The following is an 18228-nucleotide window of genomic DNA, read 5'->3' on the forward strand; positions in this document are numbered from 1 at the left end:
TCTTGGTTTCATCAGACCAGAGAATCTTTAGGTGCCTTTTGGAAAACTCCAAGAAGGCTGTCATGTGCCTCTTACTGAGGAGTGAATTCAGTCTGGCCTGATTGGTGGAGTGCTGCAAAGATGGTTGTCCTTCTGGAAGGTTCTCTCATCCCCACAGAGGAACTGTGGGGATGAGTCACCTCCTTGGCCAAGGCCCTTCTCCCCCGATTGCTCAGTTTGGCCAGGCGGCCATGGCTTGGTTTTTGCTCTGACATGCACTATCAACTGTGAGACCTTTCAAAATCATCTCCAATCAATTAAATTTACCACAGATGGACTCCAATCAAGTTGTAGAAACATCTGAAGGATGATCAATGGAAACCGGATGCACCTGAGCTCAATTTCAAGTCTCATAGCAAAGGGTCTGAATATTTTTTTATTTTTTTATACATTTGCTAAAATATCAAAAACCTGTTTTAACTTTGTCATTATGGGGTATTGTGTGTAGATTGATGAGGGCAAAAAAATATTTAATACATTTTAGAATAAGGCTGTAATGTAACAAAATGTGGAAAAATTGAAGGGGTCTGATTACTTTCCGATAATCACTGTATAGTGTACGTATTGACTGTTAATCTAAACATGCAGAGATAGAGAATACATTAATGAATGCAACATGTACAAGTAACTGCCAAAATAAAGGAAACACCAACATAAGGGCCACCACGAGCTAGGACAGCTTCAATGCACCTTGGCATAGATTCTACAATTCTCTGGAACTCTATTGGAGCGATGCGACAACATTCTTCCACGAGAAATTCCATAATTTGTTGATGGTGGTGGAAATCGCTAACACAGGAGTCACTACAGAATCTCCCATAAGTGTTCAATTGGGTTGAGACCTGGTGACTAAGACTCAAGTGTTTCCATTATTTTGGCAGGTACCTGTATGTTTTCCCCCATGTCTTTTTATGTGCTCTTTTTAACTTCTTTCTGATTGAGACACCTCCTCAACAGAGTATGTGAGAGTAGATCATGTGTTTGTGAGCATCTTCAGGTGTGTGTTTGTGTGTGTGCGCACGTGTGAATGCGCGTGCGTGCAATTGTTTGTGTGTGTGTGTGTGTGTGTGTCTCCGCAGTCAGCGAGGGTATAGACATTAGAGGTCAGCATATATAATATTGTACATACAGGGCTGAGTCAGCTCTGTGGAAAGCACCTATTGTTCCACCAGCCTGTTCAGCACTGTGGACAGCACCTATAGTTCCACCAGCCTCTTCAGCACCATTGACAGCACCTATAGTTCTACCAGCCTGTTCAGCACCGTGGACAGCACCTATAGTTCCACCAGCCTGTTCAGCACCGTGGACAGCACCTATAGTTCCGCCAGCCTGTTCAGCACCGTGTACAGCACCTATAGTTCCACCAGCCTGTTCAGCACCGTGGACAGCACCTATAGTTCCACCAGCCTGTTCAGCACTGTGGACAGCACCCATAGTTCCACCAGCCTGTGGACAGGGCTAGGTAACCCAAGTAAGTTCACACAGTGAATAGTGAGAGTGTATGTTGTGTATGCCCGTGTGCATGTTCTCCAGTCCTTACCTAGCCGAGGGTCATACTGTCTCATCTGAACCTCTTCCACACAGTCGGCAGGGAACCAGCCTGTTCTCCCTTTGACCGTGCCCTCCCAGAAACCTCCTTCTCCTATACTCAACACTGACACAGGGGGAGAGAGAGAGACAGAGAGAGAGAGACAGACAGACAGAGAGACAGACAGAGAGAGAGAGAGAGAGAGAGACAGAGGGAGAGAGAGAGAGGGAGAGAGAGAGAGGGAGAAATAGAGAGGGAGAAAGAGAGAGAAAAAGGAGTTAACTACAGCATATGTCCAATACATTGCAGGTTAACAGATGAGTCTCCACTGTGGCTGAAAGAGAAGTCGATGTCACAGAATGTTGAGTGGAGTCAATAATCACACAGTTCTTGTATCATTTGTGGATAAAGTGGAGACAATTTAATGTTTTTATTTAAATATTAACCTTTAATTAACCATGAAGTCCCATTGATGTCAGAAGGCCTCATTACCAAGGGATACCTGACATTTTATTTCCTCTAAATAACAGACACATACCCACCACTGGGTGGGTAGCTAGCCATCAGATATTGCATTAGAAGGGGATGTGTGTGCTCTTAGTCAAGGCTAATAACTTGTGTGTGTGTGTGTGCGTGTGCGTGTGTGTGTGCGTGTGCGTGCGCGTGTGTTCATGTGAGCCCTGCTGTGGTAATTAGAGATGAATGTATGGTTGATATTGATCTTCGCTGCAGGACTGAGACAAGCGCTCATTTCCACTAAGCTCATCCATTACCCCAACACACACACACACACATTACCCCTAGCACACACAGGCTAACAAGAAGGCTAAAGAGCTGGACATACATATATTTTGTCACACACACACATTACCCCTAGCACACACAGGCTAACAAGAAGGCTAAAGAGCTGGACATACATACATTTTGTCACACACACACATTACCCCTAGCACACACAGGCTAACAAGAAGGCTAAAGAGCTGGACATACATATATTTTGTCACACACACACATTACCCCTAGCACACACAGGCTAACAAGAAGGCTAAAGAGCTGGACATACATATATTTTGTCACACGCACACATTACCCCTAGCACACACAGGCTAACAAGAAGGCTAAATAGCTGAACACGCATATATTCCGGCACACACACACACACACAAGAAAACACACACACACACACACAAACACACACACACAAACCAGAGAACACCAGCTGGAACTCTGGCTGTGCTCCACTGAGCCTCATCCTTCCATGGTTGCTAGGTTACGGCAAAGTCAGGTTGCAGCATGTGGCTGGTCTGGAGAATGTTAGAATGATGGGATGTTAACATGTTGGATTATTAGGATGTCAAAATGATTTTTCTTGAATAGGAGGATAAATTCGCAAACTCCCTCTGTGAGCGACAATTGACTTCTTACATCACAGGACAGGTGACGTCACAATAATTTGGCAACTGCACTAGCACTTCACTAGCCTCCTAGTTCACATCTGCTACATTACCAATAGCAAATCAGCAAGGAACCAGACGCCCAGTCTTAGAACTCTGAGCACAGGCAGGGTTCACTATGATCGGGAAAAGCAGTTGCATCGACCCTTTCTGGTGGAGGAAACATGCTCTGATCCCTCTCTCTGATCATAGCTTAAACCTGCATCATTGTGAATCTCCTGCGTATACGCCCTCTCTACCTCTGTACGCTAACTTGGCAGAGAACCAGTACACAGCACTAAGCCATCAGCTTGCCTTCACTCCATTCAGAAACGTGTCAACAGTGAAACGTGGTAGACCTTCAGGGAGCTGATCCCCCCCTCTAATTCCCCTTCTCCAGCTGAATACACCCCGTGCTAGCTGTAATCAAGGACCAGGAAACCAGCCTGCCAATTAGCAGACAGCCACTCTAAGCTCCTCAAAAACCCCACAGCATCGCGTCACCACTTAATCCTCTCTCTGATATCAACTCATATCCCACATCAACATTCATACTTCAAATTAAATGTTTCATCTGAGTCACTCCAAACTAACACCTCAAATCACATGAACATTGTATTCTATTCATGACAACTATAGTCCATTCTGCTTATTTTTGATGAATGTCAACTATTGGGTATGTAAGAAAAGTGAAACTTTGAAAAAAAGTGTGCAGGAATGTTAAGTATCCTTTGGAGTCATGTTTTCTATTCCAACACAACATGAATGCATCATTTTCAACCACCAACTTCTGATCAGGATGACATGCTGAACTACAGATTATTGAGAGGCAGGAAACAAATCCCACAGGTCTTTCTGATTGGTTCTGCTCCCCATAACTCAGTCACAAGACATGAGCCAACGATTTAACTGTCATGGATCCCTCCGGAACTTTCATTACGCACACCTGGCCCCTATTCCCATTAGTTATTGTATAAGTGTGTCCTTGGTTTACCATAGTGCTGTCAATTATTGTTACAATGTCCGTTGGTTCGTGTGAGTACCTGTTCTATTGTGTTTTGGCCTTCGTGCCATTGTGGATTGTGCAGATGATTAGGGTCTCGTCCCGTGTATTAATCATTGTGCGCTTGTTTTATTTATTCGAGGTACTCCTCTTTTGTTTGGGTTTCAACCCTGTGTTTTGGAAAGGGTTTTTTGGTCTTCGTCCCCGTGCCTTTACACGGCATGCCGTAATTTGGGAGTAATAAAAAAAACTATTACTCATTCCTGCGCCTGTCTCCTGAATCATTTATACCAACGTGACATTAACAGTGTGCTTCATGCGGTAGGCTCACCAATCAAACTGGAAAACATTTCACATGAACACCATGCAACGACACCTGACAGTGCCGCAACCACAACCTGACTGACCAAAGATGACCATAATCGATCACTCTGGAGAGAGTGAAAGAGAAGGGGGAGGTAAGAGTGAGTAACAGCAGATGAAATACACTTTATAAAAACCTCAAATAACCCTGGTCCCTTGAGACACACACACAGAAAAAACGAACAGACACATACACACAGAACAAGGCCTGTTTTAAGAGTGTCACCCTTATACTGCCACTCTCTTGTGGCGTGTGCCAAGGCCTGGTTGGCATGCCACATGATTACTGTCTGCGGGAAACAGACGTTGGCACTCAGTGGCCCTGAAACAGAGCTGTGTGTGTTTAGTGACTAAGTGGCACCAGAGTTTCTTTCACTACCCAGGATGCACTAGGAGAAAGGCCAGAGAGAGGGAAAGAGGGAGAAACATAGAGGGAAGAAAGTAGAGAGAGGGAGAAGATATTAAGGAAATATAGAGAGTTCAAGAGGAAGGGAAGGAGGAACATGGGGGAGAAATAACAGTGAGAAAATGAGGGAAATAGGACATGGGGTTGATGGAGAGGAGAGAAGAAGCATAACCAGAAAATAATAACAGTGTGTTGTATGATGAGTGACTGAGTCAGTGACTGAGGTTAAAGCCAAACACTCATGGTGTAATGCAGTGTAAGCTACACTAGCCAAACAGTTCACAATCAACACCTCAGCAGGACATAGATCAGCCAAACACTGGACAAGAACTGCTACAGTACTACACCACCACAGGCTTCATACGGGTTCATAATCACCTCTACAGGTACACAGCAGTGGGTGACAGAGGACAGATGATTACAACACAGGGTTTCAGTCACCTCATAGAACAATAACAAATGCTTTGGTGGTATAGTGCTTTAAACTTGGTTTCAAAACATTTCACTTAGTAAAGCGGCAGAAACTCAACTAATCTTGAATGTGTAGCAGGCAGCACAAGCAGGCAGCACAAGCCGTAGGAAACAGTTATAGCTGCAGCAACGGGTCATAGTTCCCATTATATTCTATGGGAAGAGTTAGTTATACTGGACTGGGAACTCAACAGAGTCTTTACACCTCTGAGAGCCAGGGTGTTATGCAGTCATTCCACTGCAACAATAGCTGGACAGCTATTGTTCCACACACCATTTTACTGTTGCTGACAAGGACAGGCCCAATTAAATACGAATAAAGTCATCATACGCAGGGGATGGACAAAGAAAGAGGGAGGGAAAGACAATGAAAGACAAAGGCAAATAGAGGGATGGTGAGAGAGGTGAGAATGAAAGGGAGCTGGAGAGAGATACTGTACAAAAGGAGCGGAATAACCCTCATCAGAACTTAAACTATGATTGGAAGGTTATGCATTTGACTGAGGTGTGTGTGTCTGTATGTATTTCTTTGTGTGTGTGTAAGTGCAGTAGTAAGTGTGCACATATACAGTGGGGAGAACAAGTATTTGATACACTGCCGATTTTGCAGGTTTTCCTACTTACAAAGCATGTAGAGGTCTGTAATTTTTATCATAGGTACACTTCAACTGTGAGAGACGGAATCTAAAACAAAAATCCAGAAAATCACATTGTATGATTTTTAAGTAATTAATTTGCATTTTATTGCATGACATAAGTATTTGATACATCAGAAAAGCAGAACTTAATATTTGGTACAGAAACCTTTGTTTGCAATTACAAAGATCATACGTTTCCTGTAGTTATTGACCAGGTTTGCACACACTGCAGCAGGGATTTTGGCCCACTCCTCCATACATACCTTCTCCAGATCCTTCAGGTTTCGGGGCTGTCGGTGGGCAATACGGACGTTCAGCTCCCTCCAAAGATTTTCTATTGGGTTCAGGTCTGGAGACTGGCTAGGCCACTCCAGGACCTTGAGATGCTTCTTACGGAGCCACTCCTTAGTTGCCCTGGCTGTGTGTTTCGGGTCGTTGTCATGCTGGAAGATCCAGCCACGACCCATCTTCAATGCTCTTACTGAGGGAAGGAGGTTTTTGGCCAAGATCTCGCGATACATGGCCCCATCCATCCTCCCCTCAATACGGTGCAGTCGTCCTGTCCCCTTTGCAGAAAAGCATCCCCAAAGAATTATGTTTCCACCTCCATGCTTCACGGTTGGGAGGGTGTTCTTGGGGTTGTACTCAACCTTCTTCTTCCTCCAAACACGGCGAGTGGAGTTTAGACCAAAAAGCTCTATTTTTGTCTCATCAGACCACATGACCTTCTCCCATTCCTCCTCTGGATCATCCAGATGGTCATTGGCAAACTTCAGACGGGCCTGGACATGCGCTGGCTTGAGCAGGGGGACCTTGCGTGCGCTGCAGGATTTCAATCCATGACAGCGTAGTGTGTTACTAATGGTTTTCTTTGAGACTGTGGTCCCAGCTCTCTTCAGGTCATTGACCAGGTCCTGCCGTGTAGTTCTGGGCTGATCCCTCACCTTCCTTATGATCATTGATGCCCCACGAGGTGAGATCTTGCATGGAGCCCCAGACCGAGGGTGATTGACCGTCATCTTGAACATCTTCCATTTTCTAATAATTGCGCCAACAGTTGTTGCCTTCTCACCAAGCTGCTTGCCTATTGTCCTGTAGCCCATCCCAGCCTTGTGCAGGTCTACAATTTTATCCCTGATGTCCTTACACAGCTCTCTGGTCTTGGCCATTGTGGAGAGATTGGAGTCTGTTTGATTGAGTGTGTGTACAGGTGTCTTTTATACAGGTAACAAGTTCAAACAGGTGCAGTTAATACAGGTAATGAGTGGAGAACAGGAGGGCTTCTAAAAGAAAAACTAACAGGTCTGTGAGAGCCGGAATTCTTACTGGTTGGTAGGTGATCAAATACTTATGTCACGCAATAAAATGCAATTTAATTACTTAAAAATCATACAATGTGATTTTCTGGATTTTTGTTTTAGATTCCGTCTCTCACAGTTGAAGTGTACCTATGATAAAAATTACAGACGTCTACATGCTTTGGAAGTAGGAAAACCTTCAAAATCGGCAGTGTATCAAATACTTGTTCTCTCCACTGTATATATATATATATGTGCGTGTCAGTGTCCTGTCTGAGGTTGCCTGCGGTTGAGTGTCACGATGCCTGGTCCAGAAATAGCATCAGTGGCGATGCAGAGTTATTTATACTCCACACACATCCTGCCCTGCCTGCAAGCTCCACCGCATCCCCACCAAACGCGTGTGCGTGCGCGTGTGCGTGTGCGTGTGTGACGACCGACAGCTCATTTTAATTTCAGCCAAGCGCTACTGCTCAGAGCTGAGTCATTCACACACACATAAATATCCACTCTCCCCCCGCACACACTAAACCATACTCTCTCTCTCTGTCTCTCCTCCTCACTAACACACACACACAGCAGTATACCATGCATTTGGAAAGTATCCAGACCCCTTGACTTTTCCCCAAAATAATTACGTTACAACCTTATTCTAAATGTTTTCCCCTCATCAATCTACACACAATACCCAATAATGACAAAGCAAAAACAGGTTTTTAGAAATGTTTGCCAATGTATAAAAAAAAACTGAAATATCACATTTACATAAGTATTCAGACCCTTTACTCAGTACTTTGTTGAAGCACCTTTGGCAGCGATTACAGCCTTGAGTCTTCTTGGGTATAACGATACAAGCGTGGCACACCTGTATTTGGGGAGTTTCTCCCTTTCTTCTCTGCAGATCCTCTCAAGCTCTGTCAGGTTGGATGGGGAGCTTTGCTGAACAGCTATTTTCAGGTCTCTCCAGAGATGTTAGATTGGGTTCAAGTCCGCGCTCTGGCTGGGCCCCTAAAGGACATAACACTCCTGCATTGTCTTGGCTGTGTGCTTAGGGTCGTTGTCCTGTTGGAAGGTGAACCTTCGCCCCAGTCTGAGGTCCTGAACGCTCTGGAGCAGGTTTTCATCAAGGATCTCTCTGTACTTTGCTCTGTTCATCTTTCCCTTGATCCTGACTAGTCTCCCAGTCACTGCCTCTGAAAAACATCCCCACAGCATGATTCTGCCACCACCATGCTTCACTGGTTTTCTCCAGACGTGATGCTTGGCATTCAGGCCAAAGAGTTCAATCTTGGTTTCATCAAACCAGAGAATCTTGTTTCTCCTGGTCTGAGAGTCTTTAGGTGCCTTTTGGCAAATTCCAAGCGGGCTGTCATGTCCCTTTTACTGGGAGCGGCTTCCGTCTGGCCACTCTACCATAAAGGCCTGATTGGTGGAGTGCTGCAGAGATGGTTGTCCTTCTGGAAGGTTCTCCCATCGCCACAGAGGAACTCTGGAGCTCTATCAGAGTGACCATTGGGTTCTTGGTCACCTCCCTGACCAAGGCCCTTCTCCCGCATTTGCTCAGTTTAGCTTGGCGGCCAGCTCTAGGTAGAGTCTTGGTGGATCCAAACTTCTTCCATTTAAGAATGATTGAGGCCACTGTGTTCTTGGGGACCTTCAATTTTGTAGACATCTTTTGGTACCCTTCCCCAGATCTGTGCCTCAACACAATCCTGTCTCAGAGCTCTATGGACAATTCCTTCAACCTCATGGATTGGTTTTTTTCTCTGACATGTACTGTCAACTGTGGGACCTTATATAGACAGGTTTGTGCCTTTCCAAATCATGTCCAATCAATTTAATTTACCACAACTATTCGGCCCAGTATTAAAAGTTATATATACTGTATATAAATGTTCTATAGCTCGACAGTTTAGAAGGTCCAGAAAGGTACATTAGCAGGCCACTTATATATTGTATTTTGTAAGGATGTATCGGTGCTAAGATAGGCCCACCATTGGAAAATAGTGATGGGCTTCTTCTGACATTGAGATGCGCTGTCTCTCTCTCCTTTCCATCTCTCCACCAGTTCTTAATGCTGTAACCTATTTACATTCACTCTCCTCCAATAGGCTATAAGTAAGACAAATAAGCCAAAATAAGTGTCCAACAAGCTATTGTTGTAACGTCCTGACCAGAGTTCTTATGTGTTTTGCTTGTTTAGTGTTGGTCAGGACGTGAGCTGGGTGGGAATTCTATGTTGTGTGTCTAGTTTGTCTGTTTCTGTGTTCAGCCTAATATGGTTCTCAATCAGAGGCAGCTGTCAATCGTTGTCCCTGATTGAGAATCATATATAGGTGGCTTGTTTTGTGTTGGGGATTGTGGGTGGGTGTCTTCTGTCTTTGTGTTCTGCACCAGATAGGACTGTCTCGGTTTTCACATTTGTTATTTTGTATTTTGTATAGTGTTCACGTTATTGTCTCTTCTTTATTAAATCATGTTGAACACTAGCCGCGCTGCATTTTGGTCCTCTCCTTCACCCCAGGAAGAAAGCCGTTACAATTGTAGTCTGGCTTTTCCTGGGACACAAGATTTAAAAGGAATAGCCGAGGCAGCAGAGAGGCCAAATGTGTAACTGCGAAACAGAACAATGAAGACAGACAGGCTTGAGATGTGTAGCCTAAGTTAGAAGTGTATGCATATTAGTTCATAATTATATAATTAGCTCAATATTAGGCTAAATACTGCAGTGAATATATCTAGTCAATTTAAACTGCGAAATAAAAAAAAGTTATCAGATAATGAAATCACAGGTAGCATACACTGTGTGCGCTCTCGAGGCTGCTCTCCCAGTCCCAGGGCACGTAGATTGAAAAGCTACACTATTGATTATTGAGCTCCTGAGTGGCGTAGCGGTCTAAGGCACTGCTCAGTGCACTACAGTCCCTGGTTTGAATCCAGGCTGAATCAAATCCGGCTTGGAGTCCCCATAGGGTGGCGCACAATTGGCCCAGTGTTGTCCGGGTTTGCCTTACATTTGATATAATGATGGAAGTGAAATGGCATGTTCTGTTCGTCATCCCAATTACACGCACATGCTTTCACCGCCTATTACAAGCACAGTAATAACCTATGCAAAACCAGATTTGTGAAACAACCTAAGTCACTCACTACACATGGCTTGGTGGGGTGGCACTGTGTAGGCTTAAGCTACCCTTCAAATGTAAGCCTACATATTAGGCCTGCACTAATTGTGGTAGTGTGTTGTGAACAGAAGAGAAGTGCAGGCAAAACCTTGGAAATTAAGATTACAAATACATTTTATGAGGAGCTTGTTGTTGGAGTACTTCTTGCAGACCGACACAAATAATTGGCACTACTACATAGATAATCGTCGCTACATTACATAGACGTGTAGGCTACACTTACAACGTATTACAATCATCTACTTTGTCACATATGCGTTATTTGACTCGAGAACCAACAGTGAAGCACTCTTTCCTCAAATAACAACTTTGCCATGAAGGGGGTTTTGAACTCGCAGCCACAAATTAGTGATAGCAGTAAGGGTAGCATCTACAACTTTATTTACGATGTAAACATACATGTTGTTTAACTTGAATGCTGTGAAAGCACATGTCAAACGTTAAGGATGCATCAATGCAATATTGGCAAACAACATTTTGTTATAGACCAACAAAACAAAAGTAAACCTTGAATTTGTAGGTTTAAAATATCCCTCTGGTGGGTTTTTAAGAAATGCCATTGGTTGGTGGATATAAAGTCTAAGATCTTTGATATGAGAGAGAGAGAGAGAGAGAGACACACAGACAATACTGACAGAGAATACAACACTAACGTACTCTATGTACCTTTCCACAACAGGGACATAGGAGACCATTTGCATAGTGAATACTGTATGCAGTACATACTGTACATGTAGTATAGCATACAGGTTGCACATTTAGCAGTACAATGCAGCATTTGGGTACAGTGAGAATACTAACACCATATGCATATGCAGAAATCATCATCAGAAAACAATACTAAGCACTCATTTTCCGGTATAATTTTTTGTTGTTGTTGATATTTTCACTTATAAGCAAATTCATACTCATATTTTGGTTGCTAAAGACTCGACCCAGTGGTTCGTTATGATTAGTGCGATATTTATGGACGTGAACCAGTCGTTTGTTTGGATTTTGGATTTTTGGTTCCAAAGGACAGATTGCCACCGGTCTATGCTTCACAGAGTGCCAAGAGTGTACAGCTGTCATCAAGGCAAATGTAACGGCTTTCTTCCTGGGATGAAGGAGAGGACCAAAACGCAGCGCGGCTATTGTTCTACATGTTTAATAAAGAATAATAACGTGAACACTACAAGCTACAAAACAAAAAATTTGAAAACCGAAAACAGTCCTATCTGGTGCAGAACACAAAGACAGAAAACAACCACTCACAAATCCCAACACAAAACAGACTACCTTAATATGGTTCCCAATCAGAGACAATGACAAACACCTGCCTCTGATTGAGAACCACATCAGGCCAATTGACAATCCCCACATAGAAACACAAAACATAGAATGCCCACCCAGGTCACGTCCTGACCAACACAAAACAAGGAAAACACACAAGAACTATGGTCAGAACGTGACAGTAAAGGGTGGCTCCTTTGAAGAATCTCAAATATAAAATATATTTTGATTTGTTTAACACTTTTTTGGTTACTACATGATTCCATATACAGTGGGGAGAACAAGTATTTGATACACTGCCGATTTTGCAGGTTTTCCTACTTACAAAGCATGTAGAGGTCTGTCATTTTTATCATAGGTACACTTCAACTGTGAGAGACGGAATCTAAAACAAAAATCCAGAAAATCACATTGTATGATTTTGAAGTAATTCATTTGCATTTTATTGCATGACATAAGTATTTGATACATCAGAAAAGCAGAACTTAATATTTGGTACAGAAACCTTTGTTTGCAATTACAGAGATCATACGTTTCCTGTAGTTCTTGACAAGGTTTGCACACACTGCAGCAGGGATTTTGGCCTACTCCTCCATACAGACCTTCTCCAGATCCTTCAGGTTTCGGGGCTGTCGCTGGGCAATTTCAGCTCCCTCCAAAGATTTTCTATTGGGTTCAGGTCTGGAGACTGGCTAGGCCACTCCAGGACCTTGAGATGCTTCTTACGGAGCCACTCCTTAGTTGCCCTGACTGTGTGTTTTTCGCGTCGTTGTCATGCTGGAAGACCCAGCCACGACCCATCTTCAATGCTCTTACTGAGGGAAGGAGGTTGTTGGCCAAGATCTCGCGATACATGGCCCCATCCATCCTTCCCTCAATACGGTGCAGTCGTCCTGTCCCCTTTGCAGAAAAGCATCCCCAAAGAATGATGTTTCCACCTCCATGCTTCACGGTTGGGATGGTGTTCTTGGGGTTGTACTCATCCTTCTTCTTCCTCCAAACATGGCGAGTGGAGTTTAGACCAAAAAGCTCTATTTTTGTCTCATCAGACCACATGACCTTCTCCCATTCCTCCTCTGGATCATCCAGATGGTCATTGGCAAACTTCAGACGGGCCTGGACATGCGCTGGCTTGAGCAGGGGGACCTTGCGTGCGCTGCAGGATTTTAATCCATGACGGCGTAGTGTGTTACTAATGGTTTTCTTTGAGACTGTGGTCCCAGCTCTCTTCAGGTCATTGACCAGGTCCTGCCGTGTAGTTTTGGGCTAATCCCTCATCTTCCTCATGATCATTGATGCCCCACGAGGTGAGATCTTGCATGGAGCCCCAGACCGAGGGTGATTGACCGTCATCTTGAACTTCTTCCATTTTCTAATAATGCGCCAACAGTTGTTGCCTTCTCACCAAGCTGCTTGCCTATTGTCCTGTAGCCCATCCCAGACTTGTGCAGGGCTAGAATTCTATCCCTGATGTCCTTACACAGCTCTTTGGTCTTGGCCATTGTGGAGAGGTTGGAGTCTGTTTGATTGAGTGTGTGGACAGGTGTCTTTTATACAGGTAACGAGTTCAAACAGGTGCAGTTAATACAGGTAGTGAGTGGAGAACAGGAGGGCTTCTTAAAGAAAAACTAACAGGTCTGTGAGAGCCGGAATTCTTACTGGTTGGTAGGTGATCAAATACTTATGTCATGCAATAAAATGCAAATGAATTACTTAAAAATCATACAATGTGATTTTCTGGATTTTTGTTTTAGATTCCGTCTCTCACAGTTGAAGTGTACCTATGATAAAAATTACAGACCTCTACATGCTTTGTAAGTAGGAGAACCTGCAAAATCGGCAGTGTATCAAATACTTGTTCTCCCCACTGTATACTATTTCATAGTTTTGATGTCTTCACTATTATTCTACAATGTAGAAAATAGTAAAAATAAATAAAAACCCTTGAATGAGTACTTTTGACAGGTACAGTACGTTCAGTAATTGATCATGACAGAGAAAATATTACAGATACTGTATGCTATGTCTAGTGTGTCTGAGTACAGTCTGACTACAGTCTGTGTGGAACTGCTGTGGGTGGGTGGAAGGTGATGAGTAAGGTGTTTGTTCAGTATGATTTTTTGTGTGTTTGTGTGTGTGTACAGGGAGCATTCCAATAACCAGAGTGCAGTTGTTATTAGATTGGGAGCCCTGCACGCTTTATTAAACCTTGGTTCAATCCGCAGTAATAGAGAGAGAACAACTGCATCTTCTTGAACACACACACGCACATGCACACGCACACGCACACACACGCACGCACACACTTGGGATGCAAATCTCAAGGTTTATTCGACTCCATATCCGTAGTCTCTCTAAACAGATGGGTTGCCTCTGACAATGTACAAATGTTCCAGCGTACACGTCTGTACGTAGACCAACGTCAGTTTGGCAGAAAGGAAAGGGCGGAGTTGGGACATCAGTCCAGAGCCATATCGGTTTATGTCCTGCTGTAAATATTTCCGGTAGCTAGCTAGATGAAGCTCGCAGAGGATATGTTCAATGAGTGTATTTTGCAAATGAGTAGATTGCATGTGCCATGACGTTAGCGTTACAGGCTCACAACCACTGCCTGGCTGTGGCTAAAATGAGCCTAGCTATCTGTGTCCCCATTGTGTCTGCTGATGTATCCCCAAACTGGTGATCTGTTGGAGAGTTGTCTGTCTGAAGAGCACCCTTCCCCCAAAAACATTATACTCAAGAAAATTCGACATAAAGCATTATTTGTTATTTGTTAATTATTTGTTACTTTTACTTCTTATTCTTTTTTATTTTTTAACTGCATTGTTGGTTAAGGGCTTGTAAGTAAGCATTTCACTGTAATGTCTACACCTGTTGTATTTGGCGCATGTGACAAAGAAAATGTGATTTGATTTGAGTATAGGACTGATATCTCTCATCTTATCACAAGCAGAAGATGAATTGGATGAGGGGATGAGATCAGAGGTGAGGAGGAGTAAAGGGGGATTGAGGAAGAAATGGAGGAGCAGAGTGGACCCCTAAGGCACAGACCAGTGTAGTTGAATAAAGGAGTGAAAGTGAGCGGAGGGACGGATAGTCACGCTTTCCTGAGACTGAGGCTCTGTGTGTGTTTGTGTTTTTTTCTGTGTGTGTTGGTTTCTGTGTGTGTGTGTGTGTGTGCGTGTGTCTGTGTGGTGTGTGTGTATGTGCGCGTGTCTGTGTGGTGTGTGTGTGTGTGTGTGTATGTGCGCGTGTCTGTGTGGTGTGTGTGTGTGTGTGTGTATGTGCGCGTGTCTGTGTGGTGTGTGCTCTCAGGGCTCCTTCAGTTCAGAGAGGGCTGGGGAGTGGTGCAGTCCCTACCTCATCTGTATTCAACACACAGCGTGTGTGTGTGTGTGTGTGTGTGTGTGTGTGTGTGTGTGTGTGTGTGTGTGTGTGTGTGTGTGAGTGAGAGAGAGAGTGTTTGAGTGAATGAGTGATAAGATGATTCATTCAAGTAAGAAAGAGAGTGTAGCACAGAGGGAGCTTTATTTATGAATGACAGAGGAGGCATGTACAGCAAGAGAGCAGGCGGTGAGGAAGAAGGGACAGAAGTAAGAAAGAGGTAGAGAGGTTGGAGATGGGAGTGTGAGAGTAGTGGAGGGGGAGGGGAGAGAAGGAAGGGGGAGGAAAACTCCAAGTATGACTCAGAGGGAGCCCTTCTCTCTCATCTCCTCTCTTCCCTCCCTCCCAACCTTGAATGGATCTACAAAACTCTTTCGTTTTCATTTTCTCTGTCTATTTCATGTATTATCTTTTCTCTTGTCCATTTCTCCATTTCTATCGGCCTCCAGGTGAAGACAAAAATAGAGTTGCTAAGGCCAATTTGGATGCCTAATAACTCGTACCTATCCTTTCTATCTTTCTCTTTTATTCTCACCTCAATACACTCACTAGCTCATGCTATGTGTGCATACCTTCTCGCTGCACAGCCTGGCTGTGGATAAAAACCTGTGAAAAACAGGAGCACCTTTATGTTGCCAGGTTTAAAAGAACATCACTAGTGTTTGATAGAGAGTGTTGAGTGATTACCTATTGAGAGGTCTTATGTCATTGACTGAGTGTCTCTTAATCTCTCATAGATGTCTTTCATTTCAGTGTGTGTGTGTGTTTGTAGGTGTGCTAACTGCAGTTGATTGATGGTGTTTACTCTGTGATACATGATCAGACCTTAATGAGCTGGACTGTTGCTCCTCGTAAACACTCACATGATGACATTGGCTGTCAATAACTGTGTGTGTTTGTTTGTTTGTGCGTGTGTGTGTGTGTATGTGTGACGTGTTTGTGTGCATTCATACAGTAACACATAGTGATACACAGTGCCACAGTAACAGTGTCAGGGCAGGGCTGAAAAAGGGAAGGGGCCTGAAGTCCATATGGAGTCACTGCAGGATCTAACAGTTTCACTGTGTGCTCCCTGCTACGGCTCACTATCTGGACATACAGCGCCTTCGGAAAGTATTCATACCCCTTGACTTTTTCCACATTTTGTTAGGTTACAGCTTTAGTGTAAAATTGATTCAATCGTTTCCCCCCCTCATCAATCTACACTATACCCCATTATGACAAAGCAAAAACAGTTTTTTAGAAATTTTTGCTAATTTATAAAAAATGTAAAACTGATATCACATTTACATATGTATTCAGACCCTATACTCAGTACTTTAATGAAGCACTTTTGGCAGCGATTACAGCCTTGTCTTCTTGGGTATGACGCTACAAGCTTGACACACCTGTATTTGGGGAGTTTCTCTCATTCTTCTCTGCAGATCGTTTCAAGCTCTGTCAGGTTGGATGGGGAGCATTGCTTCATAGCTATTTTCAGGTCTCTCCAGAGATGTTCGATCGAGTTCAAGGCTGGACTCTGGCTGGGCCCCTCAAGGACATTCAGAGACTTGTCCCGAAGCCACTCCTGGGTTGTCTTGGCTATGTGCTTAGGGTCGTTGTCCTGTTGGAAGGTGAACCTTCGCCCCAGTCTGAGGTCCAGAACGCTCTGGAGCAAGTTTTCATCAAGGATCTCTCTGTACTTTTCTCCGTCCATCTTGCCTCGAATCCTGACTAGTCTCCCATTCCCTGCTGCTGAAAAACATCCCCACAGCATGATGCTGCCACCACAATGCTTTACTGTAGGGATGGTGCAAGGTTTCCTCCAGACGTGACGCTTGGCATTCAATGCCAAAGAGTTCAATCTTGGTTTCATCAGACAAAATAATATTGTTTCTCATGGTCTAAGAGTCCTTAGGTGCCTTTTGGCAAACTCCAAGCAGGCTGTCATGTGCCTTTTACTGAGGAGTGGTTTCCGTCTGGCCACTCTACCATAAAGGCCTGATTGGTGGAGTGCTGCAGAGATGATTGTTCTTCTGGAAAGGTTCTTCCATCTCCACAGAGGAACTCTGGAGCTCTGTCAGAGTGACAATCAGGTTCTTGGTCACCTCCCTGACCAATGCCCTTCTCCCCTGATTGCTCAGTTTGGCCGGGCGACCAGCTCTAGTAAGAGTCTTGGTGGCTCCAAACTTCTTCAATTTAAGAATTGATGGAGGTCACTGTGTTCTTGGGGACCTCCAATGCTGCAGACATTTTTTGTTACCCCAATCTGTGCCTCAACACAATCATGTCTCGGATCTCTACGGACAATTCCTTCGATCTCAATGGTTGGTTTTGCTCTGACATGCACTGTCAACTGTGGGACATAATATAGACAGGTAGGTGCCTTTCCAAATAATTTCCAACCAATTGCATTTACCACAATCAAGTTGTAGAAACATCTCAAGGATGATCAATGGAAACAGGATGCACCTGAGCTCAACTTGAGTCTCATGAAAAAGGGTTTGAATACTTAAGGTATTTCTGTTTCTTATTTATTATAAATTTGAAAAAAAATCTACAAACCTGTTTTCTCTTTGTCATTATGGGGTATTGTGTGTAGATTTCTGAGGATTTTTTGTTGTTGATTTAATCCATTTTAGAATAAGGCTGTAACGTAACAAAATGTGGAAAAAGTCAATGGGTCTGAATACCTTCCGAAGGCATTGTAAATACACACGTATGCAGACACCTGTCTGTCACTCCGACATTGCTCGCCCTAATATTTACAGTTGAAGTCGGAAGTTTGCATACACTTAGGTTGGAGTCATTATAACTTGTTTTTCAACCACTCCACAAATGTCTTGTTAACAAATTATACATTTTGGCAAGTCGGTTAGGACATCTACTTTGTGCATGACACAAGTCATTTTTCCAACAATTGTTAACAGACAGATTATTTCACTGTATCACAATTCCAGTGGGTCAGAAGTTTACATACACTGAGTTGACTGTGCCGTTAAACAGCTTGGAAAATTCCAGAAAATGATGTCATGGCTTTAGAAGCTTCTGATAGGCTAATTGACACAATTTGAGTCAATTGGAGGTGTACCTGTGGATGTATTTCAAGGCCTACCTTCAAACTCAGTGCCTCTTTGCTTGACATCATGGTAAAATCAAAAGAAATCAGCCAAGACCTCAGAAAACAAATTGTAGACCTCCACATGTCTGGTTCATCCTTGGGAGCAAT

At 43.7% G+C, this 18228-nt stretch overlaps 1 protein-coding gene across 8 annotated transcripts in view; it reads right to left on the bottom strand.

Moving 5' to 3' along the window:
• The window catches only part of LOC139584604 (SH3 and multiple ankyrin repeat domains protein 3-like), a 307285-nt gene that overhangs the window by 75876 nt on the left and 213181 nt on the right, over positions 1–18228 (bottom strand). For all 8 annotated transcript variants that reach the window (XM_071416641.1, XM_071416643.1, XM_071416642.1 and 5 more), the window contains one exon: positions 1580–1693. In XM_071416641.1, the coding sequence (XP_071272742.1) occupies positions 1580–1693 (114 nt within the window). The remainder of the gene's footprint in view (positions 1–1579; positions 1694–18228) is intronic.

Source organism: Salvelinus alpinus, chromosome 9 (assembly GCF_045679555.1).
Source record: "Salvelinus alpinus chromosome 9, SLU_Salpinus.1, whole genome shotgun sequence".
Taxonomy (NCBI): domain Eukaryota; kingdom Metazoa; phylum Chordata; class Actinopteri; order Salmoniformes; family Salmonidae; genus Salvelinus; species Salvelinus alpinus.